The 17,373-nt window shown below is 41.4% G+C and overlaps 2 protein-coding genes across 5 annotated transcripts in view; one reads left to right on the plus strand and one right to left on the minus strand.

The window, feature by feature from the left end:
• LOC112151995 (grainyhead-like protein 2 homolog) overlaps positions 1-10,003 on the plus strand; it is a 17,399-nt gene extending 7,396 nt beyond the window's left edge. For both annotated transcript variants that reach the window (XM_024281194.2, XM_024281193.2), the window contains exons 8-15: positions 6,391-6,549; positions 6,638-6,695; positions 6,882-7,021; positions 7,103-7,140; positions 7,677-7,762; positions 7,842-7,927; positions 8,065-8,129; positions 9,111-10,003. In XM_024281194.2, the coding sequence (XP_024136962.1) occupies positions 6,391-6,549; positions 6,638-6,695; positions 6,882-7,021; positions 7,103-7,140; positions 7,677-7,762; positions 7,842-7,927; positions 8,065-8,129; positions 9,111-9,225 (747 nt within the window). In that variant the 3' untranslated portion in view covers positions 9,226-10,003. The remainder of the gene's footprint in view (positions 1-6,390; positions 6,550-6,637; positions 6,696-6,881; positions 7,022-7,102; positions 7,141-7,676; positions 7,763-7,841; positions 7,928-8,064; positions 8,130-9,110) is intronic.
• Positions 10,004-10,978: 975 nt separating this feature from the next.
• The window catches only part of LOC112152010 (neurocalcin-delta A), an 85,402-nt gene continuing 79,007 nt past the window's right edge, over positions 10,979-17,373 (minus strand). For 2 of the 3 annotated variants that reach the window (XM_024281213.2, XM_024281214.1), the window contains exons 4-6: positions 14,317-14,422; positions 13,878-13,997; positions 10,979-12,385 (exon numbers count right to left, since the gene is read on the minus strand). In XM_024281213.2, the coding sequence (XP_024136981.1) occupies positions 13,900-13,997; positions 14,317-14,422 (204 nt within the window). In that variant the 3' untranslated portion in view covers positions 10,979-12,385; positions 13,878-13,899. The remainder of the gene's footprint in view (positions 12,386-13,877; positions 13,998-14,316; positions 14,423-17,373) is intronic. The other variant, XM_036215926.1, reaches the window with a different exon arrangement.

The following is a 17,373-nucleotide window of genomic DNA, read 5'->3' on the forward strand; positions in this document are numbered from 1 at the left end:
GGAATTTGACCGGACTCCAGTGGATTGTTGAAGCTTCATGGGAACCTGAATGTTTCTTCACCTTCAAAAACAAGTGAAGCTGCATCAGACCTGATGGAGACGGTCCCTTCAAATAAACTAGCTCAGAATTCCCCTTAGGAAACAACAACATGCAAATGCTTGCACTCAGGAAAAGAGTGAACCCTGCAGGTTTCATAAAGTCATAATGAGAACTGAAAGACAGGTAATAGCCGCTCTGCAGGTCTGAAGGTAAATGTTGGGGGTTTGGCACACACTGTCACCCCACTGAAGTGTGATCTGAGGATGCATGTGTGACCCACGGTCTGCAGAACATCTCATGTAGTGAGCAGTTTAGTTTGGTTACATTCATGCATGTGCTTCTTTGTTGCACAATGACTCAATGGTCAATTGACACTTGTAATGATGTGGTAGAAAGCTAGACAGATTCAGAGAAGATCTCTGCTGCTCTGTTCTGATTTTATTGTTCGTCCTGTTCTGTTTTTTGGTCACCATAAACTTAAGATTCATCCTGAAGTGATAGATCCACCACAATGGAGGTCAGAGGACTTCACTGTTTAGAAAGGTTTTTTCCAGTGTCACAGTGATGCTTGTGTGCTAAGACACACTGTCCCAACCTTGATTTAGGGTTGAGGAAGCTCCTGTGTCCACGGTGGCGCAGTGGTTAGCGCTCTCACCTCTCAGCAAGAAGGCTCTGATTCTGTGTGGAGTTTGAAGGTTCTCCACGTGCATGTGTGGGTTTTCTCCAGACATTCCAGTTCCCAAAATCAAAACGCATGCTTCATAGGTTGACTGGTTAGTCTAAAGCACATGTCAAAGTCAAGGCCCGGGGGCCGGATCCGGCCCTCTGGGTAATTCTATCCGGCCCTCCAGATCCTTTTATTTTATTGTTATTATTGACCTGATGTTATCTTATGCTTGTTTCTAAATTGTATAATTTTGACAAAATATATTTTAATGGAGAGTAAAATATTGATAGTTATTTAAGGTTTAAGTGGATTTATTCTGGAATAATATTCCTGCCTTTTGATTATTGTGTGAATGCATTGAATGCATTCACACTATTGAGATTCTTTATTTTACGTTTTCTTCCGTACGTTTTTTGACACGTAAAAACTCAAGCACACTTTATGCGATTTACACAATCTTGGTATCAAAACGTTCAGCTCGTTACGGACATTATCGCTTGTATTATTAGTATATGTGCACTTTACAGATTTTGCGTAGTTGCACAATTTGTGCTTTTTTTCAGCCCCATTATAACTAATTTTTTTTACAAATTCCTGCAAATTACACACTTTATGCAATTTAAGCAATTTAAAACATTCAGCATGTCCAGAAATTCATGCTTGTACTTCCAGCATTGTTAAAATTCATGCAAGTTACACAAAATTACACAATTTAACACAACTTTACTCAATTTTACACAAATGTGTGCAAATTTTCAGCAAATTCAGCATTTTATGCAATTTTACACATCCAGCATGTTCAGGAAATTCATGCTTTTACTACACATTGTTACAATTACACAAGTTACACAAATTTAACACAACTTTACACAACTACACAATTTTACACAATTTGTGCAAATATTAAGCAAATTCGGCATTTTATGCAATTATACACAATCAGCATGTTCAGGAAATTCATGCTTTTACTACACATTGTTAAATTTAAGCAATTTTAAGCTTTTACACGGTTGTGTTCACAAATTTACACAAATTGTCAATTTTTTACCTCAAAATTCTTACAACTTTTTGTGCAATTTCAAACCTATGAAATATGGGTATCAAACCGTTCAGCATGTTAAGAACATTATAACTAACTACGTTTTTTAAGCTAACTTTGAGTTTTGCTAACATATTAGCATAATTTTATCTTTTTTGGCTAATTTGACACTTTCTCCGGTTTTTAAGGCTAATTCTTTGTTAAGCTACTTTCAGCAATTACAGTAAGTCCTTACAGCATCTTCAGCAAATGTTTGCAGCATATTCAGCGACAACATTCAGCAAAGATGCATTCACACATGCATTATCGCAGGTAATGCGACTTTTCTAGCTCATAATTATGTTAAAAAGTTGCGATTGTAAAGTTTTAAAAAATGGCATTCTTCTAGCTTTTTGGACTATTTTGGCATTTACTAAAATGTTTTCAAGATATTTTGAAGGCATTGCATTGCAGGTAATGCTCTATATCTAGTTCTTAATTATTTTAAAAAGTTTCGGTTTTAAACTTTTATAAATGTAGTTTTAGAGTGTTCAATAAATGTTTATCCTGTTCGCCCGTGACCTAAGGTGTGTTTCGGATTTTGGGCCCTCGTACGGTTGCTGATGTAAACCTTCATCCAGAGAAAGACATTATTTAAGAGACTGAATTCTTCCATAGCGTTAGACTGGAATGTCTGTGCGTTTAGAGGAGGGGTTTCTTTCTAGTGATGGGATTGCGTGGCCTCCATCTCAGCTGCTGTCCCCGACTCCAGTGCAGGAGCAGAGCTGGGAGGCTGAGCCAGAATAGAACGGTTCAAAGGGGAAACGTGACGCCTCACTGCTCTCAGTTTCCTTATGTCTGTGGCGTGGAGTGTTGATGATGGGAAGAGTCCGTGCCTTTATTTATGCAGCTCATTGAAACCATCTCTCCCACCAGTAAAACACTGAGAGAACTTTGTGCTCTTTTTCTCACAAATCTTTGAGGAACAAATGTTGGAATGATCAGTTTTCTTCTGTTGCTAAGTAACAACCAGCGTCAACATTGTATCATTCCTGCGTCAACAACTCCGCCTTTATGTTTGTTTGTTTGTGACTGGTGGAGTGGGTCGCACACTGTGCCCACGTCAGCTTTCTATGAAGGCCTTCGAATGCCCCCGGAAAGCACAAACACTCCCACTCGCGCCGCCACAGATGCCGGCAGGAATGTGTGCAGATGGCTGGGCTCTGTGGAGGTGCGAGTCTGTGGGGGGTGTGTGGGAGGCTCCACGCTGCTTCAGGACCTCACCTCTGCAGGTCCAGGCACGACGCTGCTGCAGCGGCGTAGTGGGAAAATAGCTGCAGGAATCTCACCGTTATTCGTGTCTGTCGACCTGTTGCTCAATCCGTCAGTCCTGTTTAACTGGAAAATTCAACAGGACTGGAGCTGATTTATGCTGCTTGGCACGGATCATGGGAAGCTGCTATACAATTAAAATGTATGAGATAATGGAGGACTGTTTACACTGCTCCTGTGAGGTGCAGAGGAACGGATGAGGGGAGCTGCACAAACAGAAAGCTTGACTCACTTACATCATTTAGCTTCAGGACACAAAGTTTGGATCAGAACCATGTTGAGCTGAAACTCCCCATCCAGAACGATCTGGACCCTATGACGGCTTCCGAGGAAGGACTTTCCCGCATGTCCGTGTTGCTCACAGTGTTTTCCATGCAGTTAGTCGCTCGTCACTAAACACTCACATCCAGTTTCTACTGAAATTCAAACTCTGCTAAACAAACAAGGAAACCAAAAGCAGATCAGTGAAGAACAGGAGGGACTCTGTGAGCCGAGGATCAAAAATGTTGACAATCGTTTCTTTTAAAGCTTGGATCTCATCCCATTTGTGTCACTACTTGCCCAGATAAGTTTGATGGACTTTTCCTTTCCTGTCTTTACCTGTGCACCATCATCATCATCATCATCCTCGGTCAGAGTCACAGTTAGTCATGAAGTTCTCAGAGTTTCTTGCTGTTTCAGCAGCAGAGATGCAGCTCCGGACAGTGTCTGTTGTGAAGAAAAAGCCTCTGTGATCTCATTCCAGCTTCATGTGAATTCAGCAGCACAGGATGAGTTAAGCTGAATGAGGAGCTTGTGCTATCCTAGACATGTTCGCATTGAAAGTGGGTCATCTGGACCCCACAAGACAGCGCACTGAACTTTTTTTTCAAAGGTTTTTTATCTTCACTTGTGTCTGTGGCAGACATGAAATCCTGTCCATCTTTGTCATGGGAGGATCACACAGAGTCGGGTCATCTTGACCCATAAGAGAGCAGAAGGATTAAAGCCTATGAAGGATCTGATCCAGATCTTCATGGGTGTTCGAGCTGTTCAGTTTGATCAAGCAGTGGCGGATCTTCTGTGGCGTTCACACCGCTGGATTGTGTTTGTTCAGGTCTAGGTGTGGCAAGTCAAACTGAAATTGGCTTTCCCAAAAAGCTGAGGTTGATCACAGTTCATTCATCAGCCATGTGGGGGCGGGGCATGCAATTACCTTTCCACAGGCAGGTTTGAACAGTTGTTTGTCCTTTGATACAGGATACATTCATCCATTATCCGTCTCTTCTGACATTTATCTAAAATTCTGATCCATCTGAGCGAGAGAAGCTTTGCTAAGAAACTTTACCTCCTGACTGACAAACGTGATGACCAGGAGCTCACAAACTGCTCCTAACCTCAGGTGTCCACCACAGAACTGGACTGCTGGAGCCTCCAGGCGTCGTCTGGTTTTGTGTGTTTATGATTATCAGTCAAGCTCGAATACATTCAGCTCTTTTTCCTTCAGTCCAGATGTGGATCTGAACCTCAGCATGGAGATCCATCCATCCATCCATTTTCCTGACCGCTTTGTCCCTTTCGGGGTCACGGGGGTGCCGGAGCCTAACCCGGCTGCTGATGGGCGAAGGCGGGGTACACCCCGGACAGGTCGCCAGTCTGTCGCAGGGCCTAGCATGGAGATCCATTTCATTATATTTCAGTTCTACACTCCCACCTTGCTAGTACCTCCTGTACCTTCAGAACTCATTCATTAGTGACAGAGATTCAACGAGAAACATTCCTCAGAGACTTTGGTCCATATAGACATGATAGCATCACACAGCTGCTGCAGATTTGTCAAGTGAACATTAGAGCTGCCACGATTAGTCGACTAATCGACTATTTTGTAACTTTGTATTATATGGAGTCAGAGTTGAACAAAGTTGTGAGCGATCAGCACCAAAAAATGTATTTTTTTAATATTTGAGTCAGTGAGATCAAAACTTGATCTTTAGTGGAAAATAGCTGTTTGTTTTAGATGCCAACCTCATTAGATTTAATCATGTTTTAATGCTAAACATGAATGAAGGACAGAGGCTGCACAATTCATTAAAAGTTTAATAAACTATCATCTTAATTCTCTTTATTTTTAGTTAGTGTAAAGCAGGGGCGTCAAACTCAATCGCACAAGTTTCAGTATTGCGGGCTGAAACATTAATTGAACACTCTAAAACTAAAATTTTAAAACTTTTTAAAACTGTAACTTTTTAATATCATTATGAGATATATAGCATCACCTGCGATAACACTAGTGTGAATGTTGTAAGCTGAATTTTGCAGCTATGTTGATCAAACAAGACGTCTTCAGGTCAACAGGATGTAAAAACCTACATAGTTTATCATCTATGTGAACCTCAGACATCAATGTATACAATTACCTAATCTAAATTAAATAAATGCCAATTAAGTAATCCTTACTTTGAAAAAATGCTATTTTATTTATTTATTTTTGTTCTCTTTTCCCCTCTTTATCCTCAGCAGTCTTACACTGCTGGTTTTGTTATTTTAGTTTGGATCTTGGTAGTCTTAGTTTTCAGGCTTTGTTTATTTGTTTTCTTTAGGTAGTTTTGGTTAGACAGACATTATCAGGAGCTGCTGACTCTGACGGTCGACATGTCTGGATCAGCAGTCTCCATGAATTATTTTATGTTTGGAGACATCATGGAGAGATAGAAGAGACACATATGGATCTGGAGTTGCAGGTTGGAGACTCCTGGTTTAGACCTCATACATTGACAATATCCAGAAAAAAGACCCAGCAGAGGTTTTACTTCTTGTATCAACTAAAAAAAGTTCAACCTGCCTCAGGAGCTGCTGACTGTTTCCAGTCTGTACACATCCATCACCATCTGGTTTGGATCTGCAGTCAGACACGACAGGGACAGACTGCAGAGAGGATAGATCCTCCATCCAGGACCTGTAGCAGTCCAGGGTTAGGAAGTGCGCTGGTGAAATCTCCACAGACCCCTCTCACAGCAGACACATTCTGTTCAGACTCCTCTCCTCACTGTGCACTACAACCACCCACCACAAAGACCGCTTCTTCTCCAGAACTCTGAACAGCCACACTATGACAGCACACGCATGAGAATCTTTAAACCAATTCAAATGTTATTTATGTTTGAATTTTTTTTCCTGTTTTTATTTTTTGTTTGTTTTCTCCACGAGGTTACCAAATTCCTTGGTTAATAAAGCTGATTCTGATTATTCTTCTGCTCCAAAATTTTCCTAAAAACCAATTAAAAGTAGAGCTGTCCTCAGTGAAGGCAGAAGTCCCAGCTTCAGGACCCAGCTCTGTTTCCTTTTTCCTCTCAGGTCTTCATCTCTGTGAACTGCCTCAGCACAGACTTCTCCTCGCAGAAAGGGGTGAAGGGAATGCCTCTCATAATCCAGATTGACACCTACAGCTACAACAGCTGCAACAGCCGGCCCATCCACAGAGCTTATGCTCAGATTAAGGTCTTCTGTGACAAGGTGAGCCATGACAAAAGCAGCTCATTGGGATTAGCGTCGACTGGATCTGAGAAACATTTACAGCTTTTCTTTTTTTTTTTTTCTTCAGGGAGCTGAGAGGAAGCTCCGTGATGAGGAGAAGAAACAGCTCAGGAAGAGGGTGAAAGGTAACAGTTTGTTTGAAATCCCATAATAATAACAGAAGGTGGGATTTTTTTTAAAGATAAAACGGTTTAACTGCATTTACATTTTTTTGGTGAAGTGTAAAGAACTGTGGGGGGGGGTGAGCATGTGTCCTACCTGTAGCTGTTGCTTAGCAACAGATGGAGAGTTCACCCTCTGTCTTTGATTAGGGAAAGGCGTCAGCTCGAGTCTGACCCCTCATGCTGAGAGAGCAGAAAGCACGCTGTTCAAAAGCATGTTTGACCTGGAATCCCAGCCGGTTCTCTTCATCCCAGACGTTCACTTTGGAAACCTGCAGAGGGCCGGGCAGGTGAGGGAAGCCCTCTACCACTCACGTGCACAGAGGGCGCGGGTTTTCCTGCTTTCATTGAAATCGTGTTGATTTTTGCAGGTGTTTGCTTTCAACACTGAAGACTCAGCCAGAGACAGGTGAGCAGATTACAGCCACAAACAAAAAGACTGTTGTTTTTTTCTTCCAGTTAGACCTGAGGTCGGCAATAAAAAAACATTTGGGCTTGTTTACTACTGATCAAAACCTAGAGCATGAGCAAAAGCAAACATGTAAAAATAGCCTAGCATCTCTCAATTTTTTTTTATTTTTTACTTATTTTCAAAATAAAAGATGAACTGTGCCAACAGGATCATCTCAGTGCAGCTCTGGAGAACTAGTGTCCAATGTTGTTCAGCATAAGATAATATGTGCTTTTAACTCATAAAATATCAAACTTTTTACCAAAGTTTTGCTTTGCATATAAATCTGTTCATTCTGGAGGTAGAGTTGAACAAACAAGACGTCTTCAGGTCAACAGGATGTAAAAACCTACATAGTTTATCATCTATGTGAACCTCAGACATCAATTTATACATTTACCTAATCTAAATGAAATACATGGAGATCTGCTGATTTAGACATTTCAAACCCTGACATCCACATGTGTTCCGATGATTTGTTGTGTGCTCGTCAGAAATGTGGCGACAAAGAGGACGTCCAGTCAGGAAGATGCAGTTCTGCCTCAGACGAAGAAGTCCAAAGTGGAGCATGAGAAGAAAGGTAACCTCACCTGTCTCGTCGGGTTTTCTGCTCTCTGCTGCTCTGAATGAATAACGTTTCCTGCTGTACGCTTCGTCAGTCTTGCTGTATGTGAGGAAGGAGTGTGACGAAGTCTTTGATGCTCTAATGCTGCGGGCCCCCACCCTGAAAGCTCTGATGGATTCGGTGAGTGCTTGTGAAAATCCACTGCATGAAACGGTTCAATGAACCTGAAGTCTTTCTGAGCGGTGATGACAGCAGCTGCTTCTTTGTGGTCTGTGAGTGGAGATTTAAGGTGGTTAACGTGGATTTTATCTTCCTAGATCTCTGAAAAGTACTCACTGCCAGTGGACAAGGCGATTAAAGTTTACCAAAAAAGTAAAAAAGGGTAAGAAAGTCTACAAACCTGTCTTCCTGAGGGGGTGCACGGCCTGACTCTTGTTCAAGCTTGCTAATTAAAATGTTTGCAGTCCATTTTCTCTTAAGAGTCAGCATCTCAAATGTATCTGAGATGTCTCTAAATGTATATATCCAGCAGTTTCATGTGTTTGAGAGGTCAGGATGTGACAGAAGTATAAAGGAATCATCAACCTCTTGTGTCTGAATGTCCTTTGAAGCCTTTCACTTGATTTTACTCAGGAGAATCTGGAAACAGAGAAAAAATATGCCACTCGAAAATTAATAGCCAGAAGTCCCTTTACCTGCTGGAGCCGGCCACAAAAAAGTCCTCAACCAGAACTTTCAGCCTTTTTTCCCTTTGACACACCTTAACTGCTTTCATGATCAGATGATTCACAGAGGGAAAAAAACCACATTTTGTTGGTTCTGATCAGTTGATTCACAGAGAAAAAAAATATTTTTTTGATGGCGATCAGCTAATTTACAGAGAAAAAAAGACATTTTGTCAGCAATCAGCTAATTTACAGAAGGAAAAAATGACATTTCATCGGCTCTGATCATTTGATTCATTGAAAAAAAAACAATTTTTGCCGTCGATCTGGTAATTTACGGAGAAAAAAACTACTTTTTGTCAGCGATCAGCTGATTCACAGAAGAAAAAAGGACGTTTTGCAAGCATTTTCTCTGGAGGTAAACGGGTGTAGTTATACGATTATGAACACTTGTTATTATTGACTTTACAGGAACCTAGCGATGAGCGTTCTCTGTCTTTGAAACTCGTCCTATACACTAAACTGTTATACAGTTACACTTTATTCAGATTTTAAAGCTTAAAGCTGATTGTTCTGAAAAGTTTTTGAAATATCATTTTTGAAAAGGTTTCCTGAAGTTTAGAAAGTTCCTCTTACACAACCAGCTAAAGTTGTTTCTGGCGCCATCTTGCATGTGACCAGAGACCCCTCTTTTTCAGGGTTCTGGTAAACATGGACGACAACATCATTCAGCACTATTCAAACGAGGACACGTTCATCCTGGCCATCGACAGCTCCGCAGACTGCTTTCGAGTGACTCTGTCAGAGATCTAACTGCCCTCCAAACTCTCTTCAGACTGGGCTCTCAGCCTCAGTAAAGGTCCCTGCATTTGAAACAGCTCCTCCCAGCTGATACAACTCTGCTGCTTTTTTTTCAGGAAGTCAGAGAAGTTTTGAATTGGATACACCCCCCTCCCCTGACTTTTTCTATTTGTATCACCACCTCACATCCATGCATTTTCTGTGAAGCACTGGACTAACAGCAGGGGGCGCTAGTGCTGGCCTCATCTGTGCTCCCTGCACTCCTCCTGTTTCCGTGCTGGCCGCTGAAGCTGGAAATCATCTGAGGAAGTCATCAGCTCCTCCAGACTCTTATTGTGAAAGGCTGCAGGTTCCCCACTGCTGTGGATGTCACTGACATGCAGGAGTTCATGGTTGGGCTTCAGTTTTTATAAATCTGTAAATATTTATGGATTTCTGGTGTTTATTTTAGATTTTTTGGGTGGGACAGGGTTTTGGTTTCTTTCGTAATGCTGCAGGTGGGTCAAGTTTCTGCTGCAAGCGCGACTCAAATACCAAACAACTCTTCATCTTCAGGAGGCTGTTAAACTTGCTTCCTTTCTCTCCGTGTTTGCTGATTTTTAGTGCTTTTTTTCCGGCAAGTATTACTATTTATGACTTTAGTTTTGAAAAATTGTGTGTTTTTATAATGTTTGGAGGCCTAATGTGATTTTCAGTTCCAGTGTCCTTTCTTTCCTGTTTTTGTTTTTACTGTAAATCTCAATAAAAGCACATTATTTGCAGCCAAAGCCTCAAATCTTTGCTGTCACAGCGTCTGTGGAGTTGCCTCACTAAAGGCCAGCTGCCAGCCTAAACCCAAACGTGGTTTTTAACTGAGTTTTTATGAGTTCACGTCTGTCATGGATGTGATTGATAAATGGACTCTTTGGTGTAATCTGGATTTAAAGACTGAATCAGGAAAGATTGAATGTTTTCCTCCACAGAACTTTGATTAATGCCTCTCAACAATTGTTTAATTCGCAGCAGCATAACACAGAAGCTCCAGTGTTTATGTTCTTTTTATTTACTGTAACTTTTCAACCGTTAACGTGATAATTCCAGTAGATTCTGAGGGGAGTTATTGTGTTAACAGTTGAAAAGTTAAAGTATGTTAAAGATTTTGTGTTTAAACGTCACCAATGACACCTCGGGTGTTAAAGTCCCCATATGACAACTTTTTTAATTTGAATAAACGTTCCCAGTAGTGTTTTAATTATGATTATGAAGTTTTTAACCAAAATTCCACAACCTAAATGTCTTAAAAAGTATGGGGTCAAGTCAGGATCGTCTTTAAGTGAACGAAAAAACTGATTGAAAACTTGAAAAAAACAGAAATTGTAACTGAAAAAATATGAAAATGTGAAAACAAGACATTGTACATTTGAGGAAAAAAACAAAATCTGAAAAAAATGAAAATTACAAAAAAAAAATTTGAAAATGTGAAAAAAATCGGACCATTAAAATAAAACGATTTGGAGGGCCGGATAGAATCACCCGGAGGGCCGGATCCGGCCCCTGGGCCTCGACTTTGACACGTGGAGTGAAGGTTTAGGGGTCTGAAGAGGTCTCTGTTCCATCCAGGAGCAGTCTCTAATCTATTGAACAGCTTTTCCCACATGCATCACTTTCATCAGAAAACAGTGTCATGTTTTTCATTGTAAATATTTTTTGCAATAAGCCACAATAACCGCGCACACGCACACACACACACACACACACACACACAGTGATATTTGCACACAAAAACTTCCTTTCTGTTTTTTTATTGACCAAAAAACAGCATCCTGTGTTCTAAAACTGCAGTCACTACACACAGGATACTTTACAAAAGCTACAAAATGCAACAATTACAAACATGTTGTTCAACATATAACAATTATACAGTGTAAATGTACACAATACTGGTTTGTTTTAATTTGGCACTTGATCACAATTTGCTAATTTGTGCTTTGACAGAAATATTACACCTGAAACATTTCCTTGAATAAGAAAAGATGATCCATTTAGACTGTATATAAAAAGATGTACAATAAAAGCAACACACTGTGAGAGAATCGTATTACCTGGTTCTGGATCTTTACTTTTTTATGTTAAAAAAAGATGAAAACACCAGCAGTTTTTTTAAATTTGAAAGTGAATCTAAAACCAACGCAGTGACTTGAACAGCTTTAGCTGTGGGGTTACATTCAGAGCCGATGTAACTTCACTTTATCTGTCTGAAGAATTCACGGGGTCACGAATGTCTGCACGAACCGCGCCGGCCTGAGTGTCATCCGGCTGGCTGTCTATACATTTACATGCGCAGAAGTCTCATGCATATATGTGTTTGTTGCCTCTGCAGCCAGCGACTGCGTCAACATGCAGCCTTTAATTAAAAACGTCAAAAAGTGAGAGGAGTTCCCAAAAGAGAAAACATGCGTGACATCTGGCATAAATATACAAACATGTTCTATTACTAATAACATCATCATTATTTCACAACATTTGGTCTGTACTGAGAATTCAGGATGTGCACGTTCAAATATCTACACTAACCTCAGATTGCTGCAACAACTACTTTCCCAGACGGAGCACAAGAACGACCTCCTCTGCTGATATGAAAAACAGAACACAGGAACGTGATGAGGAAAGGCGGCCCCCCCCTCCTTCAGTACATACGGGGACACCATCACACCACGGAGGAGGGCACATATGCATAGCAGCGTACACACGTTTGCTTCGTCCTGGCGCAGCAGATCCAACGGTCCAGACGTTTGCAGAAACAGCGTGTCACAGCGGGGAGGAGGGCGAGGTCCTCTCTGCTCCTCTTCACCATCGTGTGTCTTAAACCTCTAGAGTAGAGTGACGGAGGCCCCCCCTCAGAGTACTGAGAGCCCAGCACAGACAGCGACACAGAGACTCCAGGCTATGCTGCTTATGTACATCCTACTGTCTAATGAACCTGGGGGGGGGGTCGCTGGAGTTTGGAAGGTCTATGGACAAAATGTAATGAATTAGGGGGGTATCAATGGACAATGCGGCTCCTGTGCCCATCTCTAAAAGCCCTCAGCAAACGTTGAAGTCCTGACATTTCTATCATCTTCCTCTGTCATTCCTCCTCATCAATCTGCTCCAGCTGGAGAGGTTCACATCTTCAGCGTCGCCCAGAGAAGCGCTGAGGGGGACAGAGCCACAGTCAGGAGGGGAAACAAATGAGCTCTGGTCCTCAACCAACATCTGCAGCGTCTGAAGGTTTGTGGCAACACAGAGCAGAAACTAGGGCTGGGTATCAGTTATTTCCAGAATCGATTCAATTACGATTTTTTTTTTCGATTCTTTCGATTCTTCAGTTCAACTAAATTTTAAGTTTACACATTTATACACATTTGTTTAGAAATACATAAAAAAATCTACTTTATAATTTGAATATATTCATATTAATCTGATCCAGTTCACATACTGTAAATGTATCAGTGAAATAATGAAATTGTTAATATCATACAGTGTTACATGGATTCTCTAAAGGAGAAGTTCTAACTAAAATGTTCAGATCAGTAGACAGTATGTGGAAAAACGATGTTTCAGACCACAAATTGTTACTTTAAAAAATTCCTTAAAAGAGTTTAGAAAATGAATGTCTGTGAGGGTCGACCGACCGTTAGCATTAGCCGTCCTATGGGAAACTGTTAAACGTTAGCATAAAGCTAGCGGACTTTAACTCTATGTGCTAACTCGATCTATATTTTTATGAATTGAGTACTGATCTATTAAGCTTAAATCGATTCAAATCGATTAATTGACTTTTTCAACCCAGCCCTAGCAGACACTGTGAGGGTGTGACGTTGTCATGGTAACTGCATAAACACAACCCTTCTGACTGACGGAGGGGAATCTCGGGGGAAGCTGTGAAAGAAGATCAATGTTGTTGAGATTTGAGGGTCCACGGCATCCTCTGTCTTCACAAAGAATAACCAGGTTCAGACTGGCGGGGAGTGGAGTGCACGTGGCATCCGTTCTCTCCAGCGAATCACACCAGACGCCACAGGCGCTTCTGGAGATGGTCCAAGTATTGCCAGTGTACCATTCAGAGGGACATTTTTCACAAAGTGATTTGAAAACCAGGTGAATATTTGGGACCATGTATGTGATCCTCTGACATCTATCACATGAAGGAGAGACAGATTTGAACATTTGCTTGCATGCGCTCTGTGAATTCACGTGTTCTTGAACGCACCACACATGCACGGCCTTAAGAGATAAAACCTGATCTGACAAATACAACAAGTTTTTATCCACCTGCAGAGAAACCTCTGAACCTTCCACCTTCATGAGGTTTATATAAATACTGACATTTTTGTGCAAAATACTTTTACTTCATTGTTCTTGATCCTATTTGCCTCATGAAAGAGATGTAAAGTTTGTTCTTCAATGGAAACTCCATTTTTCTAATTGAGTTTGGAATAATCCCATCATGAGAGAAGGAACGAGTGGAGTAACTACAGATTCATCAGCTCCATGACAGCGGCCTCCTCCGTCAGTCACAGTGTGAGGCAGACCTGACCTGAGCCTCCGCCAGAGATGGATTTAGATTGAGGAGAAGAAACGAAGCAGACACATTTCCCTGCTATAACTTTATCAAAGTTGTTTCTGTAGAGTGCAGGTCTTACCGAATGTGTGGGTGCCTCAGGTTCAGAACTGACCAGCACTGCTGGGGTCGCACTGCAGCAGGCGGACGATGGAGGGGTCGCTCTTTGCTCCTTTGATGAACTCTTCCAGAGAGAGTTTGCCTGAAGCGGACAGAGTCAGGAGGCATTCAGAGAACAGGAAGAAAGCTGTTAAATAAGAAGAAGACCATGGGCAGCAGCAATATTCAACACGATGAGCTTCCTTTATGAGGCTCACTTCCACCAACAGGTGGCAGTGTTGAGGCACTTCTAGTAAAAGTTAGGTTTCTGCCTCTCCATCTTTAAATTGAAGTCTCTTTATATTGACATAATCAACAATAATAATCTATTTATCAATAGTCGGGAGCATTCTCTGGAATATGTCGACAGCAAGTGACAACTGTGACGTTTCCATCCGTCATTCTCTGTTGGGTCATCCTACCGTCCCTGTTGGTGTCCATCTGCCTGAAGATCTTCTCTGTCCTCTTCTCGGGCGTCGACTCGTCCTCAGGCATCTTCATCACAGACGACACCATCTTGTATATCGCCTGCACACAGACACACGTCGACTGGGTAAAATAACCAGCTGCTTCTGTTTCTGTTTCTAGTCCTAGTCCATCTCGACCTGTGATCTTAGACACGTTTCACCTGTTTCTCTCCCTGAGCTGGTCAGATTAGTGGGCACAATGAAGTCGTCTTCCTGCTCACTTGATCTGCTACCAACACCTTTGCTCAAAGATGTCTTTCAGTCCATTGGTCCCTGCGTCCTGTCCATAATTAACTCATCTCTGCTGTCTGGTCAAGTTCCTGAGCTGTTTAAGGAAGCTGTCATAGCTCCTCTCTTTAAAAAACCTGGGCTTGACCCCTCCCTCCTGAGCAGCTACAGACCCATTTCTAATCTGTCCTTTATCTCAAAGCTTTTAGAAAAAGTTGTTGCTAAACAACTCACAGCTGCTTTAGACAGACACGCCATTCTGGATCAGTTCCAGTCAGGTTTTCGTAGAGCTCACTCCACAGAAACAGCTCTTCTCAGAGTTACAAACGACATGCTGATGCAGAGTGATGCAGGAAACTGCTCCGTGCTTCTGCTTTTGGACTTAACCGCAGCCTTTGACACTGTCGACCACCACGTCCTCCTAGACAGGTTGAAAAACTGGGTTGGGGTATCCGGATCTGCCTTAGACTGGTTCACATCATACCTCACTGGCAGATCCCTTTCTGTGGTTTGCTCCAAGTTTAAGTCCTCCTCTGCATCCCTCACTTCTGGTGTGCCACAAGGCTCTGTTTTGGGACCATTACTGTTCATTTTATATTTGTTGCCTTTATATAATATTTTAAGTTCTTTTAATGACATTTCTTATCATTTTTATGCTGACGACATTCAGCTTTATGTATCTTTTAAACCACAGGAGGTTTTTAAAATACAGATTTTACACAAGTGTCTGGATTCTTTGTGTTTTATTCTGTGTTTTACTGTAAAGCACTTTGTGGTTTTTATCTTGAAAGGTGCTATATAAATAAAATGTATTATTATCATTATAAGGGGATTCTGTTTCCTGCTCATCACTCCAGAATGTTCTTAAGGACATTAAAGGTTCATACAGAAGAATAAAGATCAGAGCGGGATGCAAATTAAACTCCATCTGCTTACAGTGATGCACAGATTTTTCCAAATGCAAAGTTATCTCAAAACTTGTTTATGAAAATTTGGGGTCAGTTTTACATAGTGATTGATTGCATCATTGACTTTGTCTTTTCATAGATATTCTCTGCTCATAAGAACCTGAGGCCTTCAGGCTGCACACAGGCTAAGCTCATGTTTGTTCCAGAGTGAGGACTTCCACCTGAGCTCCGGTCTGCAGACGTTCTGCAGCACAATCCCTGCACAGGGGAGGTTCAGACTGAAGCATCAGCAACAGAGCTGAGGACCACCGGAGATCCAAACACTCAAATATCTTGAGGTTTGAAGGAATAAACACCAACTACAAGTTTTTGGATGAGAGTAGGATGAATTTATCAGGATGAAGACTCACAGATGAGACTGAATGAATGAAACCTCCTGACCATGTGTCAAAGTCGAGGCCCGGGGGCCGGATCCGGCCCTCCGGGTAATTCTATCCGGCCCTCCAGATCATTTTATTTTATTGTTATTTATGCTATATTGCTCTTATTTCTAACTTGTATAATTTTGACAAAATATATTTTTATGGAGAATAAAATATTGAAAATTATTTAAGGTTTAAATTGATTTATTCTGGAATAATAGTCCAGCCCTTTTATTATTCATAATTATGTTAGAAAGTTGGTTAAAGGTTTAAAAAATTGACCTTCTGCTAGCTTTTTAGACTATTTTGGCATTTACTAAGATTTTTAGGCTGTTTGGAGTTTAGTTAATAATTCAGCTCCATGCTAGCTGTTTTGGTTAGTTTTTTTTCTTTTTTTTAGGTTTTGAAGTTAATTTGGCATTTAGCTAATAGTTAGCTGGCTATCAGCTTCAGCGTTTTTAGCTATCAGCTTCAGCATCTTCAGCGGACAAATTCAGCTTCCAGCATTCACACTAGCATTATCACAGGTAATGTTATATATTTAGTTCATTTAGTATGTTAAAAAGTTATTGTTTTAAAGTTTTTAAAATGTAGTTATAGGGTGTTCAATAAATGTTTATCCTGTTCGACCTGAGGTGTGTTTTGTGCGATTGAGTCCCCCCCCGCTCCAGACTGTGACTGCTGAAACACACACACTTACACATGCACACACTTACACATGCACACACACACCCCCACACAGCGACTGTCAGGGTTGTGCGTCTGTGCTGCATAGCTGCTGTTGTTCAGGAAACGCTGGATAACGGCGCGCTCCCTGTAATAAGGAGGCGTATTGAGGGAATGGGAGCTGACATGTGAACACAGCAGGGCTGATGGTGATTACAGAGCAGCCGAAGCTCTGTACAGGTGCTGATTATGCTGCCTATTACCCAGCAGCAGGACGGCACAGCTCCCAGGTCAGAGCCCAGGACGAGCAGCAGCAGCACTTCAGCTGAAATCCTGAAATCCTGCACACTGATCTGACTGAGCATTAAACAACACTCCATTAGAAACATTATCTACCTGAAACTAAACGGAATTTTAATCTACATATCTCAAAACCTCAGGATGGTTTTGAGATTACGCAGGTGTCTGGATTTGATCAAGAGTTGGATGAATGACAACTTTCTCCAACTAAATGACGATAAAACTGAAGTCCTCGTTTGTGCTCTTGACAAATACCTCTCCCAGATAGTCCAGTGGTTTGGTCCACTTTCCTCTTTGGTCAGAAACCTCGGGGTAACTCTAGACCCAGTTTTATCTCTTGACTCCCATGTTGCTGCACTTGTTCGTTCTTGCTTTTATCATTTAAGAAACATTGCCAAACTGAGACACATTTTAAGATGGAGATGCTCATTCATGCTTTTATTTCTTCTCATCTTGATTATTGTAACTCCATCTTCATATGTCCTAGT

Source organism: Oryzias melastigma, linkage group LG16 (assembly GCF_002922805.2).
Source record: "Oryzias melastigma strain HK-1 linkage group LG16, ASM292280v2, whole genome shotgun sequence".
Classification (NCBI taxonomy): domain Eukaryota; kingdom Metazoa; phylum Chordata; class Actinopteri; order Beloniformes; family Adrianichthyidae; genus Oryzias; species Oryzias melastigma.